General features: G+C 37.9%; 1 protein-coding gene across 4 annotated transcripts in view; it reads left to right on the forward strand.

Annotated features, from left to right (window-relative positions):
• The window catches only part of rgs3a (regulator of G protein signaling 3a), a 493,869-nt gene that overhangs the window by 226,567 nt on the left and 247,663 nt on the right, over nucleotides 1-19,639 (forward strand). For all 4 annotated transcript variants that reach the window (XM_039762724.1, XM_039762725.1, XM_039762726.1 and 1 more), the window contains one exon: nucleotides 17,126-17,169. In XM_039762724.1, coding sequence (XP_039618658.1) covers nucleotides 17,126-17,169 — 44 coding nt within the window. The remainder of the gene's footprint in view (nucleotides 1-17,125; nucleotides 17,170-19,639) is intronic.

A 19,639-nucleotide genomic window follows, 5' to 3' on the forward strand; every position in this document is an offset into this window, starting at 1 on the left:
TAAGAATGGAAGCAGAAATGATCATGAGACTAATAAATGAAGTGTTGCAGTGTCAGTAGATTTTCAAATATACCAAACTGTGGTGGTAAAGTGGGAGCACACTTTGAGGGTGAAAATATCAATTATCTGTTCAGTTGACACACCCATCCTTACATACTGTTCTGTGACTGAAAGAATTACATTAAAAGCATGCGTCAAAATGAGTTTATTCTCCATGCTATAGTTTTAGTTTACGTGTTTTTGTGTATGTTGTCAGGATGCACCTTGGGCACATCCTATGGCAGGAAAGAGCCACTGAAAGAAAACTGGAGTACAGGCCCAGAATATGCTTGAGGGGTTATATTTTTTTTCTCCTGGGAGCAAGTGGGTGTCTGTAGAAAGTTGTTAATATATGGAGGGCCTGGTAAGTTCAATTCAGCAGGTACTGTGACAGCGACTAGCAGTAGTGAGAACAAAATGACGTTTTGATGATTAATGAATTGATGATTAACGAATTGTGTATTTGTCATATTACTTCTCCATTCTTGGACAAATTACTGAAAAGAGGCATTCTTACCTGGAATTGCATATCCTTTTGAAGGCTATTTATAGATGCATGGATTCCAGGGACTCTTCAATGGGTGTCTTTCCTGCTGTCTGTGCGGAAAGCTGCCCTGAACTCTGGAAGTGATCTGCAGTTTTAGCTTAGAAAGGATCTCAGCTGATACTGGAGATCTGGTAACCACATCTTGATGGAGCTCACTGAATTTAGAGTCTACAAGGACTCTAGGGATAGGATTTTTGATGAAAGGAAAGAGTTTGTTTGATTAAAGTATCAGAGATCTTTGTAGTGCTTTGAAGGTGAAGAGCAAGGAAGCCACTCATGCAGAAAGAGAATTTTTATATAAAGATCCAGAAGATCAAAAAGCTTTTTAATTTATTGTTTATTCCTTTGTTAGTTTTAATTCTATATTCACCACTCTGGACTATAGCAAGTATCAATCTTATCTATCTTATCTATCTAATCTATCTAATCTATCTAGACATTTGGAGTTACTCATCTTATTAAAATGTTCAGTGGTTGATCCTTGTTAGTGAATATGCTGTTAGCTTACACTTTTTTTTAAAACTATTTAACAATATGACTGGTCAGTGCAGCAGAGCCATTTCATTTTTCCTTTGTGTGAATAGTACATTAAATTTCATAAGCAATTTTCAAGCTGTCCATTGATGAAGAGTTTAGGGGTTTCTCTAGGCAGAGATTTAACATATCAAGAGGTTTACTGAATAGTAAACAGGAAGGCACAGGAAGAGTATTTAATTGAATCTCCCTCTCAGTATTGTGCCTTTAAAGTTAAATGTGTGTTGGTATTTTGTCATTCACAATGCATTTTCAGTAAAATCGGAACAATCCTCACTGCATTATGTGCTTTGTGCAGTTTACTATCTGAAAAGCTGTTATTGTTCTGGACAGTTAAGGGTGTTTTGAAGCAAAGACGCACAACCTCTGTTTTCTCAGTGTTTGGTTTGATTTATTTCTTAATTTAGAAGATTTTCTACACAAATTAAATTGAGACTCTGATCTCTTTCAATGATAGTTGCCTGTGGTAGTATTTAATGCAAATACAACAACTGACAAGACGCATAGATGTTATTGAAATAGATGGAGGTTGATATGCAAGCTGGAGGGAATAGGAGCACAACAGCATGACTAGATCACAGCTGGAAAACAAATGATGGCATTGTTTAACTTTAAAGTAGAGAAAGTAACAGCAGCAAAGCCAAATGGAGTCAGAGAGCTAAATGAAGAGTCAAGAATGCGTGGAGTTGGAGAGAACATTGCAAAAGGAGGATCTTAAAGATAAGTAAACATTTTGCTTAAGTATTGTGATTAATTAGTAAGAAATTCCAAAGTTGTGGACAAACAGAGAAGTGCATCATTTCAAACAGTACAGTCCATTGATGTTGAGGCCTGTGTGTGCTGTGTTACACTGCAACAGATCATAAGGCTATTAAAGCCAACTGGGCATTATTAGTCTCGCAGTGGCAGATGTCATTCGCAAATGAGAATACACGCCTGGGTACACCCTTTTAAAATGTGCGTAGTGAATAGTGGCAAAATCCGATGTTGCAAAGGCTCAACCCAAAGGGACTCTTCCTAAAACGTCTATCCACAGTTTCTTCACTTTGTCCATTTTAAATTGCAGCTGGGATTTCAGAGAAGAGAGCAAAAGATACTGAGGGGAAAAAAAATGGCCTTGACACTGAGAGAAAATAAGCTAAAATTGCTGTTATCCATTCTCAGTAGCAGAATGTAACCGAAGCTTAATAATTAATTGGTATGTTGTAATGCAGGCTGCAACACTGGAGACAGACAGTCACACACATGTAGACCACAAAAACTACTGGGCTCAACATGTTTGAGAAGTGCCTCCGTCTGCTACCATGTCTTTCTGTCATTTTAATTATGGCATCACTGTATGACATGACAACAACAGCAAACGTTTAGAAGGGCATTCTGGTCTATGGATATTTGACATGTTAAAACACTATGGCTATTTTATCATTGTATGTTTGCATTTCCAATTAGACAGCAATGTTAAATTTCTTTAGTTATTCATTTAGACGTGCAGTCAGAAGGTGGATGTTGTGCAGCCTCATCTGTGCATCTACTGGTGTCATTAGTCAGATTTGTTGATTCGGGTGTTTTGAGTACAATATCTGCTTCTTCTGTGGCCCTTTGTTATCAGCTCTATTAATGGCAGTTTTTTTTTGACAGAGTGTGACATACTGTTTACTTCAAATTTATATTTCACAGTTTATATTTTGTTCATTTCTTTATGAACACACCTGCCAAATCTGTCAAGCTCCTGTTCAGCTTATATACAGTGGTGTGAAAAACTATTTGCCCCCTTCCTGATTTCTTATTCTTTTGCATGTTTGTCACACAAAATGTTTCTGATCATCAAATACATTTAACCATTAGTCAGATATAACACAAGTAAACACAAAATGCAGTTTTTAAATGATGGTTTTTATTATTTAGGGAGAAAAAAAATCCAAACCTACATGGCCCTGTGTGAAAAAGTAATTGCTCCCTGAATCTAATAGCTGGTTGGGCCACCCTTAGCAGCAATAACTGCAATCAAGCGTTTGCGATAACTTGCAATGAGTCTTTTACAGCTGTAGCTGTGTTTTCCCAAAATTACCAAAGTTCTGCAGCTTCAACTCAAAAAAATGGGATTCAACAAAAGCCTGACGCGTAGAAATGATTCCACAGACAAAATATCTTGGTTTTTGAGAGTTTAGTTAAGTTTTGAAGTAAAACAATTCACACAAAAAGAAAAAATTAAAATAACAAAAAAGAAAAAGTTAAAGTTAAGAAAAGTTCAATTCTAAGCTTAATCTTGTTACATCACAAATCGTTACTTCTCACTTATCATTTCTGAACCATTTCAAAACGGTCAGAAAACTGTATGCTTATCCCATTCCTAAGCTTTAAAATGGATCTTTCAAGTCACTCTTTAATGAGACCTGTTCTAAACAAACTGAGCTTATTATCACACTGTTATTCAGTTATAGTAAGAAGGTTCTATCTCTTGTTAACTATAGGGGGAAAAGACTATACCATAAGCTATGACTATGAAAGACATTAATATTCTATTTAAATTAAGCAAACATCAAAATGAGTTTAACTCAAAACTTTAACTTTCTAAGATTGGCTCTTACAACAGCGCTCTGGAGGAATTTTGACCCACTCATCTTTGCAGAATTGTTGTAATTCAGCTTTATTTGAGGGTTTTCTAGCATGAACCACCTTTTTAAGGTCATGCCATAGTATCTCAATTGGATTCAGGTCAGGACTTTGACTAGGCCACTCCAAAGTCTTCATTTTGTTTTTCTTCAGCCATTCAGAGGTGGATTTGCTGGTGTGTTTTGGGTCATTGTCCTGTTGCAGCACCCAAGATCTCTTCAGCTTGAGTTGACAAACAGATGGCCGGACATTCTCCTTCAGGATTTTTTGGTAGACAGTAGAATTCATGGTTCCATCTATCACAGCAAGCCTTCCAGGTCCTGAAGCAGCAAAACAACCCCAGACCATCACACTACCACCACCATATTTTACTGTTGGTATGAGGTTCTTTTTCTGAAATGCTGTGTTCCTTTTACGCCAGATGTAATGGGACATTTGCCTTCCAAAAAGTTCAACTTTTGTCTCATCAGTCCACAAGGTATTTTCCCAAAAGTCTTGGCAATCATTGAGATGTTTCTTAGCAAAATTGAGACAAGCCCTTTTTGCTTAACAGTGGTTTGCGTCTTGGAAATCTGCCATGCGGGCCGTTTTTGCTCGGTCTCTTTTTTATGGTGGAGTCGTGAACACTGACCTTAATTGAGGCAAGTGAGGCCTGCAGTTCTTTAGACGTTGTCCTGGGGTCTTTTGTGACCTCTCGGATGAGTCGTCTCTGCGCTCTTGGGGTAATTTTGGTTGGATCGGCGACTCCTGGGAAGGTTCACCACTGTTCCATGTTTTTGCCACTTGTGGATAATGGCTCTCACTGTGGTTCGCTGGAGTCCCAAAGCTTTAGAAATGGCTTTATAACCTTTACCAGACTGATAGATCTCAATTACTTCTGTTCTCATTTGTTCCTGAATTTCTTTGGATCTTGGCATGATGTCTAGCTTTTGAGGTGCTTTTGGTCTACTTCTCTGTGTCAGGCAGCTCCTATTGAAGTGATTTCTTGATTGAAACAGGTGTGGCAGTAATCAGGCCTGGGGGTGGCTACGGAAATTGAACTCAGGTGTGATACACCACAGGTAGGTTATTTTTGAACAAGGGGGCAATTACTTTTTCACACAGGGCCATGTAGGTTTGGATTTTTTTTTCTCCCTAAATAATAAAAACCATCATTTAAAAACTGCATTTTGTGTTTACTTGTGTTATATTTGACTAATGGTTAAATGTGTTTGATGATCAGAAACATTTTGTGTGACAAACATGCAAAAGAATAAGAAATCAGGAAGGGGGCAAATAGTTTTTCACACCACTGTACATACATCAGACTTCCAATACAACTTGGAGTCCTGCCACGTGCAAAAGTTTGCTGACGACACTGCTATCGTGGGCAGCATCAGGAGTGGGCAGGAGGAGGAGTATAGGAACCTAATCAAGGACTTTGTTAACTGATGCGACTCAAACCACCTACAACTGAACACCAGCAAAACCAAGGAGCTGGTGGTGGATTTTAGGAGGCCCAGACCCCTCATGGACCCTGTGATCATCAGAGGTGACTGTGTGCAGAGGGTACAGACCTATAAATACCTGGGAGTGCAGCTGGATGATAAACTGGACTGGACTGCCAATACTGATGCTCTCTACAAGAGAAGACAGAGCTGACTATACTTCCTTAGAGGGCTGGCGTCCTTCAACATCTGCAATAAGATGCTGCAGATGTTCTATCAGGTGGTTGTGGCGAGCGCCCTCTTCTACGTGGTGGTGTGCTGGGGAGGCAGCATAAAGAAGAGGGATGCCTCACGCCTGGACAAACTGGTGAGGATGGCAGGCTCTATTGTTGGCACGGAGTTGGACAGTTTGACATCTGTGGCAGAGCAACGGGTGCTGAGCAGGCTCCTGTCAATCATGGAGAATCCACTGCATCCACTGAACAGGATCATCTCCAGACAGAGGAGCAGCTTCAGAGACAGACTGCTGTCACCGTCCTGCTCCACTGACAGACTGAGGAGACCCCACACTATGCGACTCTTCAATTCCACCCGGGGGAGTAAACGTGAACATTATACAAAGGTATTGTCTGTTTTACCTGCATTGTTATCACTCTTCAATTTAATATTGTTTTTTATCAGTATGCTGCTGCTGGAGTATGTGAATTTCCCCTTGGAATCTGCCTGTCCGTCTCTCTGTCTATCTTTGTATTGACTCCTACACTAGCATTGTAATGCTGAACAACTTATCGTTCACATTTACCTTTCGTCCATTGATGCCGTTGAATGCCAATGTATAATGTGATGCTACAGAAAGGTTTTTTCCTATATATAAAGTTAATTTTTTAAAATGTTCAGTGTACTCTCCACACATACAACAAACATTTATATGTCTAATAAGGTTTTTCTTAGGAGACTTTTTGACTGTAGACGGTTCATCATAAATGGGAACTTGCTGTCTGTTGGACCAGTTTAAAGAGCACCTGTGATCTTTGCAGTTCAAAATCACTGCCTATACTTTGAGCTCTGCCTTCATGAGGCATTGGATTGGTTCAGAAATACGACACTCAGTGAGCTGTCTATATGTTCCCACCCAATTTTAAGAAAAATCCAGTCATGGTATCTCCAGACACATGTATTATACGTTCTGCTTCAGCAAGACTAGGACTCTATACCGCTTATTCACTTCAGATGCAGAGCTTCATATACCATTTTTCAACTTAAATATTTTCATGTTATGTTATAAATATGGCTCTGTCTAAAGAGACTAAGCAGTTAAGCAGTACAAATTATGAAAAAAAATCACAATTTGCCAAGTGTCCTATAAAATAAATTTGTGGACTTGAAACTGAATATAGAAAGAATATAAGTTCAGAGTACAGTATGTAAGTCAAAACTGGAGTAAAGCACTGTATTCAAGGAGTCCTTACCACACAGTTTTGAAGGTGAAGCTCACATGTACTGTAATTTCTGATAATGAACTGGGCCTAGTTGATGGTGAAGAAAATCGTATTGCTGACAGATCAGGCACACAAAAAATGTCACAGCAGACACACGTAAGACCCACTAACATTAAAGGGAGTTAACTACTCATTAAGACTCTGATGATGACATTTTTAAGACTATGAGTGACTTGGTTGTAAATTGTATTTACTTTATAAGGTTGCTTTAATGAAGTAGGAACCTTTTTGACCCTCCATCTCTCTAATGGGTTTGTTCGAGTGCTATCCAGTTGACATCTTTTTCAGTGCTAGTAAACTAAGAGTGTTTTCTGTAAAAGTAGCATTGCGCTCAAATAGAAGTCAAGTAGAAAAAGACTACCTTATGTGTGAGAGTTGCCTAATAGCAGCTTAGCTTTCAAGAACAAAGTTAATGCCATAGCCAACATTTTTGAATATTTGGTGCTTTTCTGTTTTCACAGAAACCCTGAGGAGACATGGCATAATTTTTTGATTCTATACTATAGGGTGGTTCAGATCTAATTATGCAATTTTCATTACGCTATAACTTATTAAGTTTATTACATAGAAAATCACCCGAAAAATCCCGGACCATCGAGAAGTGTGCGAACTGACGACATGAAGAATCGTCTTTGCACCGAACCCGCATAAATCAAAGTCATCCAGACGATCAGGATCTGCACCACCCTGTAGTTTATATTCTCATAAATGCATAAAATGCTGTATACAAAAAGCTGTTGAATATTTGAAGGTTAAAGTAAACAAAAAATGACTTTTGAGTATTAAATTGTTTGTATTTGTAATTAGATGGAGCTGGTCAACGAGGCAAAAAGATTTCCTTTTGGAAAAGAGTTTGGCATGCGAGTGATCTCATCGTTCTGTACAACCATACAGTGTACTAAAGTGTTTAAAATACCTAACATGATTTTGGATTATGCACTATAAGGATTATGTATCAATGCAGAATATATTTACTCTGTTTGGGACAGTTATCAATTCAAATCAAACATGCTTTGTAAAGTCTGGATTTTCCAAATACGTAACTGCATTTGAAATCATCTATACTTGCTCCAGAACTGTATTGGAAGGAATGAAAATACCTGCATGAAAGGACCTGAATAGTTTATGCAAATTGAGATCGAGAAGGTTTTGTTATGTTGAAATTTTTAAAAGTATTAAAGGAATAAGCAAGATTGAGGTCTGCCACTCATTTAAAGTAAAGCATAGATCTGTTTAGGGGTAAATCTGAAATAAAATATTTCTTCACCGGGCGAACATTGTTTGATAGAGTTTGAATAACCTCTCAGAGAAGTTCAAGCAGCACTATTGGGAACGTTGGTAGGTAATGGTCCTTGTAAGCTGTTTTGGACTTAATTGCCCATAAAATGTTATGACCTTACATCTTCAGATTTAGTGGTCAAAGGACATCTAATCTATTTCTGTTTTGCCCTGTCAGGTATTTTTAAGACAACACATGTCTGAAGATTCTTTTTGGAACATATTGCTTTTGCAGCATGCTTTAAATTCTATTTCAGTAACATACTCCTTCAGTGAACATTATTAGTTTTGAACATTCATTTACTAAGTGCAATAATTTAATGAACATTAGCCCAAAAGACAGATTAGGCGACGCTCTAGTTTCTTTCTTCTTCTTATTTCTAAAATGTCTATGTCGTTATTGTACACTGCGGTAGTCATCAAATCAGATATGATGGAGCACATGGCTTAGAATGATTTGATTAATCTGAGCAGAGCTTGCTTCAAGGTTGAATAACATTTTGCTTTTGTTGCTTTTTGCTTCTGTCCTTCATTTTCACCTTGTACTGTTGCTGATGTGACTCACCTCTTCATAATGGATGTTTGGGTTTGCTGTCTGATGTTGATACAAACCAGGAAATTAAGAGCATTACATTATGTACAAATTAGTTTTAATGCAGTTTGATCACAAGGTGGTGTTACAACAAGTAACAAATTGTTGTTGTAGATTATTTAAATTTTAGCAAACAAATTCTTATGTATGTTGGGTTTGTAACTTGTTTTGTTTTAATTGCATGCAGTTTTGTCATAAAGAAACTCTGTTGCTTATGATGTAATGTACAGGTAGGTGATTTGCTTCATTGCACCGCTATTTTATTTTATTTTATCACATCCCGCATCGATTATTGTAATTCACTGCTGGCAGGTGCCCCTTCTAATCTTATATCACAGCTCCAGCTTATTCAAAACTCGGCTGCAAGAGTCCTTACATGAACCAGCAACAGCGAGCACATCACACCCATCCTGCTCCGTCTTCACTGGCTCCCTGTGTCTTACAGAATCGAATATAAAATCCTACTAATAACCTACAAAGCCTTAAACGACCTTGCGCCAAACTACATCAGTGACCTTCTCCATCACTAAGTGCCTGTCCGCCCACTAAGGTCCTCTGATTCTGGTAATCTTGTTGTGCCTCACACTAATCTGCACTCCATGGGTGACAGCAGGGCCTTCAGCTGTATAGCGAGTGCCCAGACTCTGGAATGACCTACCAAAATGAATCAGGTCAGCTGACTCCATGAATTCTTTTAAAAAACAACTCAAAACTCATCTGTTCAGGAAGGCATTTAGCTCTGCTTGACTTTATTACCCTTCTCTCAGTTTACCTCCATGTCAAGATGCTCATGTAACCTGTATGTGTGTGCTGGACCATCAATTATGTTGTCTGTTAGGCTTTTTTTCTCTGAATTCACTGTTGTAATCTTCTTTATTTATTTATTTGGTTTGTACAGCTATATAAGGTATACCCTGCCGTTCTTTCTTATATTCTGTAAGTGCCTTGAGCATGGGGAAGGCGCTATATAACTAAAATGTATTATTATTATTTAAAATATTCATCTACCCATTACTGGACCTGCTAAACCCCAGTCCTGGTTGGTCCGCTCACGACGGGAGCCAGCTCCATAGATCTGAAGCTTTGTAGACGATATTAAAATATTTAAGACTAGCAGACCTCGTGCGCTTCGCTGCAGTCGCTGTAGTTGGAATAATTATGTATCTACATGCGACTTATAGAGCATCTTTATATACAACATTTTTGGTTTGTCCTCCTGGAGCTAAAATATATAAATTTTCTTTATGACTAATTCGTGAACATGCTACATAAAAAATAGAAAAAGGAAAAACGGCAACACCGCCGGGAACAACAGTAAATGAGATAACGTAAAAGTCTACCAAAACACTAAATGAGATAAAGTAAAAAATGGCAACGGCACAGCGCCGGGAACAGTAAAAAAAAAAACAGTAAATGAGATAAAGTAAAAGTCTACTAAACACTAAAGTACAAAAACGAAGTAGAAAGTAACAGTAAACTGCAACACCGCCGAGAACACTGGCACACCGCGTCTACTAAACACTAAGAAACACTAAGAAGAAACACTAAAGGAAAAAATACTATTCAGTAAGTACTGCGTCTAGTAAACAGTAAATCAGTAAAGGAGAGAGGACTAAACACTAAGGGAAAAGAACGGCAAAACCGCCTCAGCTCGGAGCGAAATGAAGTGAATGAAATGAGGTGAACGGGAGGGGAGATGATCACGTGACTCCCCCACCCGCCTTAACTCTCCATCCCTCCACAAACACAGTCTCTCGGATCCCAACTCTCCTTTATATATATATATATATATATATATATATATATATATATATATATATATATATATATATATATATATATATATAGATTACTATTATTATGACTTATTATTTGACTGACACATTCATTCAAAGTGACTGACAGCATTTGAGAGATGCAATTGGTTGCATTTCTTTTATGTTTTTTTCAGTTGGCGCATAGATGGGTGACATAAGTGACTTGCTCATGGTCAAACAACTCTCAGTAGCAGGATTTGAACCCACGGCCTCTGGGCAGAGGCGTAGCTAGGGTTTTCAGTGCCCGGGGGCAACTGAAGATTTCGCGCCCCCTCCTGTTTGCCAAAATGCAATGGGGAAGTGAAAGAAAATTTTTAAAAATGTATTTAAAATAATAGTATTTTAAGAAAGAAATTTCATATAAGTCTCCGAAAATGATAACGCCGCCTCGTGTTCTTTAAAATCTAAATCCGTCATTAGTTTTTGTAAGAAAAAATTCGTTTTCCGCTTTTAAAAATGATTTTAAAGAAAGTATATAGCAAATTATAAAGCAAAATAATTATATATTTATAAAAACTGCATTACTTACAATTTATTCATATGAAAATATGATGGTCTAGACTTTTGCAGCCATCTACTAGAATACTTCACCACAGCCCAATTAATTTTCTATCAAACACATAAACACAAATCACTTGGCACACAGAAATGGCGTTTGCAGCAACTTAGACAATGATACACTAATGCCTCATGTCAGTCGCGCGACCTGTTTAATAACGTCAAACATGTTTCTGGGTGGGAGTCAAACATGTTAGAGTAGTGGAGGGGATAAATTATTGTCTGTTGGGTATATAGAACTAATACGTGCTTCGAAATCAGAAAGAGGCAGAAAACATAGGAAAAAGATATGCAAATGTTTTCTTTATTTACTTTTTAGTGCATTTAAGAATGGAAAACATTTCATTCTAAAATTTCGTAACATCAATTTAGCGCCCCCTGGATGCTGCACCTGGGGACAGATGTTCCCCCTTGCCCCCTCCTAGCTACGCCACGGCCTCAGGGTTTGAAGTCTGAAGCCTTAACCACTACACCACACTGCTTACTTGATATTAAGAAATGCTGGCAATTTAGTTGATTCATTTTAGTGAGTGTAGGAAGCAATAGATGCCATTTTAAAAGCTGTGATTTCTATATACTAAGGTATGTTCATGCTTAGTTAGGAGGTGAGTGCTGGTAGTAACCCCTCCACATACTTTGAATGTTCTGTGTAGTACAGGTAGATGTTGGCTGTGTGTAATTTTTGGTTATGGAAGTGTTCTAATATAAGATGTAAGAACAACATGTTGCTAACTTGCTCTGACTAGAATGAGACTATTCCTCATATAACAACAACAGCAGCAGCAGCATTTATTTCTATGGCACATTTTCATACAACAGATGTAGCTCAAAGGGCTTTACAACATGTCAAAGAAGTAGTTATATGCAAAGAAAACCAATTTAAATTTAGGTCAGAATAATAATGAATAAACAGTATAGACAAAAAATATTAAAGTAAATGATGCGAATGTACATAGGAAAGAAAAATACAGAAATTAAGAGAAGTAGAGTTCTTGAATATAGAATTGTTTTTTAATTGTCTAAATGACAGTCCGATGATAAGGTCAGATGGAAAGGGTGGACAGGTTGGAGAACATGCACTGGTACAGTGCATTGCCGCTCCCACCACACAACGAAACTGCTTGGGATCTCGGTTGGCAACCCCCAGATTGACAAGCGGTCCAGTCCCACCCTCAAGAAGTGACCATCTACCTGCCTTAAGCAGGTGTTAACGTGGGTGTTTCCTTGTCCTGGTCCAGCTGCTTGGGTCCTCAACAATGAGGATCTTGTGAGCCAGATCACCCTCAGGGAGTCACCCCACATGGCTATAGTGCTGTAGCTGATGCTCCCTCACAATGCAGGTAATGTGACTCATTCAGGACTTGGTGAGCAACACAAAGTCAAACCAGTGGTACCCAAGGATTCTCTGAAGAGACACAGTACCAAAGGAGTCCAGTCTTTGTGCAACCATATAGCAAAACAGGAAGCACCAGAATTGTAAATAACTTGGACCATTGTCCCTTTGCAAAGATATTGATGGCACCATACACCCCTTTTCAGCAACCTCGTCAGCCCATTCCCCCACCCCATGCTTTCCCAATCCGTCTACTGACTTCAAAGGAAAAGTCACCAGAGACGTGAATGTCGCTGCTGAGGTAAGTGGACCTCTTGACAAGGTCGACACTCTCTCCTCAGACAGACACACTGCTGATGGCTGTGCCCAAGGGGTCATTAAAGTCCTGGACAGAAAAATAAATAAAAACAAAACTCCAGTTAAGCCATAAGTAGTAGCATTGGTTGTACAGTTGGTGAAGAAATACAATTGCCAGCTTCTTTTGATTTTTGTTGTAATGAATTTGCAACACAATATGACAGAAGCAGTTTTTCCTACCTTTAAAAAAACAACCTAAACATTATATTTTTATTTCTTATATGCCATTGGTGTACTCAGCAACTGCGTGGAGCCAGGCATGGTGAGGGGGCAAAATTGTGTTCCCCACTAAGATGCAAAAAAATGTGATCTTCATATCACCATTATTCATATGCCAACTATGTCATTTTGGATTGCCTAAGCAGCTGGGTAATTTTCCTAATGTATAGTCAATTTTGTGATGGTAACAATAAACACGTGACATTTGTGTACAATTAAATTAAGAATTTTAAAATTAAAGATGTTATTATTTTTACAGATTGCACTTAAACATTGTCTTTATTTTGTGTAGCGTACACTCAACTAAAGCTCTTCAGTTTTTCAAGTGGAAAGACTTTTTTTTTTATTATAATGTTTTGACTTTTTTCCCCATTGTAGTATGAAATTAGCATAGAAATAGAAATGTAGTCAGATTTATGTGTATTCTTGTGATAACAGCAAATTCTGGTTTCCATAAACAAAGTGTGCACCATTCATAACCGAAGCAAAAATCTTTGAAATTGTGCCTTGGTGTAGAAAGAAATACTGCATATTCTTTTCACTTATTTGAAAATTCCCCTTGATCTGCAAATAGAGAGATCTTAAGATTACATGGTAATTGTTGCTTTTTCCCATGTGAGTCTATGCCCGGTATAAGCAAAAAAAAAGATGAGCTTCCCTTCTGTGTGCTTCAGCAGATTTTAGGAAGTGATTTTGGAGGCACCACCTTTCATTGTTTATAGATCTTCTGTGATGCAGGAAAGAAGTCTGTGTATATGCAAGCATGAGAAACAAAAAACCTTTGTCAAGGACACTGATGAATACTCATATTCCTGTTTTTATATTGGCTTGTTTTCTGTGACAGTGAGAAACAGTTTGGAAACAAAACTAACTTTTATAATCCACATTTCTATGTCATATGAAAGCCTTTTCTTGCAAACAGTTCCTTGTGTATTTTAGTTCTGGTCTTTAGTACTGGTACTTAAGAAGGCACTATAAATCTTCACAATATCCTGCATTTACAAGTCTTTCAAACATTCTGCACAACTTATCATGTGTAAAATCTAGAGCATTGTATTTATTTTTCTAATATACCTGTGCTCTTATAATAGTTGTTTGTAGCTCAATTACAATCTTAGAGTTGCAGAGTCTTGCGGCTGTCAGTATTAAATAATCACAAGGCCTGAACTCGCCACGGATGGTCACACATTCATTGCTTCTCGCTCATAGTGTGTCAGTTTAACATTCTCAGTTAATCTAACATGTCTGTTTTCTTTGTGCTAGAGGAAAACTGGAGAAAACATACACGTACAAACTCCACACAATGATGTGGTCTAACCAAGAATTGAACTTGTTTTCCTTGTTGCTGTACGGGACTCTAGCATACCATGCTAAAATAACGTGTAAAAGAAACAGCCGGACACACAACAAAGGTCTGAGGCAGCCACCCATATAGTTTCCCTGGCTGCAAAAGGCTTTAAAGTAACATACAATGTGTACATGTTAGAGTCCAAAGCAGAACTGTTTAAGTTTGGAGAATGAGGGGTTTTTATAGGTGGTTCACAGGAAGTGACGTCCTCGGGGGGCGGGACAGGAAGGATTTCTCGTGTTTGGTCTGCGGAGAGAAAAGAGAGAGGTTTAGTGCACCCTGCTGCCTCCTGGCCTGATGTGGAATTGTGTTTCCTGGTCCCGTTGGCTGACTCCCAAGCACACGTGTATGACACATATTTCATTTTGGTCTTGTCCGTTGCAGGAGATGGACGTCTGAAGCGGAGCTCCGCTGCAGCGGCTTTATTCTTTTATAGCTCTTGTTAAATGTCCATTCTGGTAATAAATAATAAGGCCGTCATCTTCCTCATATTCATTTTTATTCGTAGTACAACTCTTTGTTCATGACATCAAAACAGATAAAACAAAAGTATTTATGTTGTTAATGGAATACTTAGCCGGCAGTTGACAATATAACTAATTTACAGGTTACTATTGCAAATAATACTATAAATGCAAAGAATTATTATTATTATAGACATTTTGTACTTTTTTTTATGACATTTCTGCAGGTGATTAGGTTTTCAATATGGCTGTTTGACCAATAAAACTATACAAGTCAGTCAGTATCTAATCTGCTTGTTCCTGAACAGGGTCGTAGGGGGGTGCAAGGGCCTATCATACCTAGCATACCTAAGAACAAACCCTGAACAGGGCTAAAACTATACAAGTATATAATTAATATGTTAAACTAACATAAATGTGCTATATTCACTGTATATTTGTTATTTTTTCCATCTTTAAGGTAAAAAATGGATTATTTAAGATAGAAAAGCCCACAACCACAATGTATACTGCAGATATATTTGGTTTAATGGGATTCTTAAAAACATGCCATTAATTGGGAATTTAAATAATGGAAGAACACATGGAATGTAAACCTGCATTCTTTTCATTAATTGAGTGTCATTGCTGGTGTTGTACTTTGTATTTTTTTAAGCCTACACACAAATGTGTATTTTCCTTTATTACTCATTTGTAGTTACTGTTAAATTTAATTCTACTACAAGTTTTATTCAACTGGATTTCTAAAACTGAGCCTTGATCATTATCAGCAACACGTTACAAATATATTCCTAGTTTTTACCAATGTTTGTAGCGCATTATGACATTTTATTATCAATTTTTGCATAATTATTGTTAATTTGGTAATGTTATCTTGTTGCCATGTTACATATTTGTTTTGCATGAGCACCATCATTTTGTGTTTTTGTTTTTAAACGTGACTCTATTTTGGAACTTCAAAACCGGTGCCTTGCTATGCATTTGATGTGCATGCTACATGATGTATGGACACCATAACGGTCACCATATAAAAGTGCATTTATTAGCACCTGAACTGAAAAACAAAATAATTAAAGAAACACTTCAGTATGCGATTATTGCTCAAGCAAGCAAGCAATTTAGGGTTTGATTCTTGCTCTGATTGTGTTTTCCTTGATTTCGAGTTTAGTGTAGGCCCTTGAACTTAGAATAGAAAAACCTAACATCTTGTGTAGGGACCTTTGCTGATAACCTCGACTATTCTTTCAGTAATCCCTAAAGGAAAGATCTTTACTGATCTTTGCCACTCTCTTTTACCAACTGTCAGAGGATTTTCTTCCTGGATGTCTTCAAACACAACAGATCATGAACACACAATTAAAGACAAGATAATTGATTTTAAGGAAATTAAAGTTGCAATTACTAAGGTGAAGTAAATTGAAAAGGTTGAATCAAAAATGTCTGAGCATTGATAACAATTGATAAACCTTGATAACAGTTGTCTGGACATAGACTGCACTCAAGTAAAGATGACCACATTTTATTAGTCCAAGTTTTTTTTTGTTTTATAAAATTTCAATGAACGGCCTTTGGAATCCTTTAACTTTCTTCCTCTTGAATACCTTTAGGGCATCCATTTTCAGGGACACACCTTAAGCCAAACTTTGTGAAGTGTTAGTAGGGAGAAAGAGAGTAAATTGTAGATTTATACCACCAGCATGGTATCTTTGCTTCTATATCTGGAATTCTAATTCGGTCATTGATGGAAAAACTTGAATTTTTCTGGGCCATAAAATGATTTGGATTAGAGTCTTATTTTTGTTTTTTCAAAGTTTCCTAAAATTTGTATTAAAAGGGTTTAACTTGCACAACAGCAGCCGAATGACTCATCAGTGATAATTATATGAATGATGTATTTTTTGTACATTTGTATTGGTTTTTTTATGTCCATTCAAATTAACATTGAAGGTAAATGGTTGTATGAAATCATAAAATTATTATAAAAATCTAAATGCTACAATTAATTGATAAAATGTAAACAAATAAAAATATAACCCTAACGTTTGGCCCACGTTTTAATGTCTGCATAGCATTACATTTGTTTTTGTAGCCTCCTGTGTTGGAAAGAGTATTTCTGAAATATTTCTAAATGCAGAGCACTAGTTATTTAAATAGTTAAATACCTCATCTATGGCTCAAGTAAAATCAGAATATTATGTGTCAGTTATCCATGCTAATTACACAAAATTGTCTTGTCTTTGCTTAATTGATGTAAGTGCATCATTTTTACTGCTTTTCTAAACAGGTTTGCATAACAAAACTATACTTGTAAATGAATATACATAAGTGGGTGTTCCCATAAGTCTGAATTGTTTGACTGATGTACTGTATTAAAAGAGGACAATTTCTAAATAGACAGGTTGATTTAGAGCATAGTTGTCATTTTCTTGATAGTTAAGTGTACTAAAACAATCCATTATTTTCCCTTCATTTAGCTTTAGCTGTTTTTTTAATTTTTCAGATTCGCCTGAAGACTTGAAAGTTTATATCTTGCATGTCAAAGAGGTAAGTTAAATAGTATTTATTGCATGCCCTATTCGTATGGTACAGGGTGGCGCAGGCAAACTGGAAATTTTGGAACTAGGTGTTGGAGTCCCTGGGTTGTTGGCAGCAGTTTGGGCCCATTGAGACCTTATTTAGAACCCCTTGCCATTAGTTTTAACGGAGCAGTGAAGTGGTGCGCAACGAGTGTTTGCCGTGAAAGCCTTTTATAAGAATGGTGATAGTGTGACTGCTGCATTACTAGTTAGAGCGTCACAATCGTGTCCCACCTGCTCATGTGATTACAACATGGGTTTGCAATTTCAAAGGAAAGGGTTCAGCCTTAAAAGCGAAGTTCCCAGGTGGAGCCACTTTGCATAGTGCCCGACAATTGATGGCAGCTATTTGACGATTGTTTGGAAGGCATGTCATTTCTCACATCAGTGTTAAATATTTGCATGTTGTGAGGTGCAAATGAAGGAGAGGACAACCAAAGAAAAGCCTGGGTGCCAACTAAATCACTCCATTAACTGCCAAAGTCCAAAAAACTAAACAAAAACGAGCATGCAAAGGCATAACAGACTGCCTTCCTAGCCTTGTGGCTTTGCAAAGTTTTCAGCTCAAATTTTCAGCTCTCTGGAGCAGAACTGGGTTCAGGGGCTCCGTCATGTGGGACTGCATTCCTCAGACTGAGACACCGTCTTCTGGTAGCCCCCAATTTTTTGTCATCCTGACCAAAAGAGGCATGGATTTGTTGATGGGCGGCTTGGCTTAGGTGCCCTCACTAGGTAGCTTCAGGTAAGCTACGGGGGAGAATAGAGATGGCATTGTTACTGTTGGCGCCCCCATATGCCCAGATAGAGCACTGAATACCTTGTCTGAGCCTTGACGGTGATCCTCAGGTGCCCATACATGACAATATATATACAGTATGTACAGTACATTTGATTCTGTGCGTGTGCATGATGTTTTGTTTGTATTGTAGTACTGCCAACGTTCTTAGGGCATGTTTCAGTAAGAAAACTGAATAACAGACCCCCTACAATGTAACACACATCAGACAATGACATTTTCAAAACACTTGAATTGGAATTGGCTGTTTATGAAAGCTATGGAACCACCACAAGCCTGTATGCTCCGGTTTTAACTCCATTGTAAATTGCCGATAAGAACCACGTATTTAATGTCGTTTACTAACACATGGATTGACTCATTGCTGTAAAAATATTTAATCAAAAAATGTGATCATTTACTCTTAGATGAAGTTTATAAAAAATGCGAAATGCTTTAACTGTCATATGAGTTAACTTAGACCCCAAATGCACATGAATGTTACACCATGCCAACATTGTCTAACTTGTTTAACCTAATAAAACATATGCATAAAATTTTGATCCATATTGCATTTGACATGAAGGAAAATGTAATGCTTGTCATGATTTCAAGCCACAATTTTAGTAAAATATCCATAAGGTACTTCTTAAGAACATACAAGGCTAATATGGTGCCAATCAGGGTAGCCACAGTTGTTTGGTCGCTGCTTCTGTGTCTGTTAACTATGCCTTTTGCAACAAAATGAAGATCACTTACACACGAGATCGACTCCTATCTATTGGGATTGGACTACATTAATCCTCAACCGATCAAGGTCACTTACATATGGATTTACCACTTATGAACCCTTTGACTGCAGACTCGGACTCCCAACCAGGTAACCTGCATGTGTATTGGAGAAGGGGGAAACACGCATGGTCTCTTGTGCAGTTCAGGAGACATGTATTTTGTGTGCCCCTTCCTGGTCAAGTTTTTTCCAATGTCAGATCACTGAGAAACAAAATCGGCAAAATTAATCTCCTTCTCGCAATAAGTAAGGACTATTTTCCTCTGTTCAGCGTATTTCTTTGTGTAGACATGGCTTAATGCATTGGTTCCTGACTCTACATTAGAACTGCCAGGGATTCTGCTTTACAGACCAGATAGAGATGCTGATTGTTACAGCAAGTCAAAAGGAGGTGGAGTCTGCATTAATAATAATTGGTGCACTGACATTTCCATTTTATCAAAAGCACTGCTCCTGCAATCTGGAACTATTTGCTATTAACTGTAAGTCATTCTGTTCATGGGCGGCACGGTGGCACAGTGGGTAGCGCTGCTGCCTCGCAGTTAGGAGACCCGAGTTCACTTCCTGCGTGGAGTTTGCATGTTCTCCCCGTGTCTGCGTGGGTTTCCTCCCACAATCCAAAGACATGCAGTTTAGGTGCATTGGCAGTCCTAAATTGTCCCTAGTGTGTGCTTGGTTGGTATGTGTGTGTATGCGTGCCCTGCGGAGGGCTGGCGCCCTGCCCGGGGTTTGTTTCTTTCCTTGCACCCTGTGTTGGCTGAGATTGGCTCCAGCAGACCCCTGTGACCCTATAGTTAGGATATAGCGGGTTAGATAATGGATGGATGGATTCTGTTCACCATGAGAATTTTCTTCAATAATTCTTGTTGGAGT

The sequence above is a fragment of the Polypterus senegalus genome, chromosome 9, assembly GCF_016835505.1.
Source record: "Polypterus senegalus isolate Bchr_013 chromosome 9, ASM1683550v1, whole genome shotgun sequence".
Lineage (NCBI taxonomy): Eukaryota > Metazoa > Chordata > Cladistia > Polypteriformes > Polypteridae > Polypterus > Polypterus senegalus.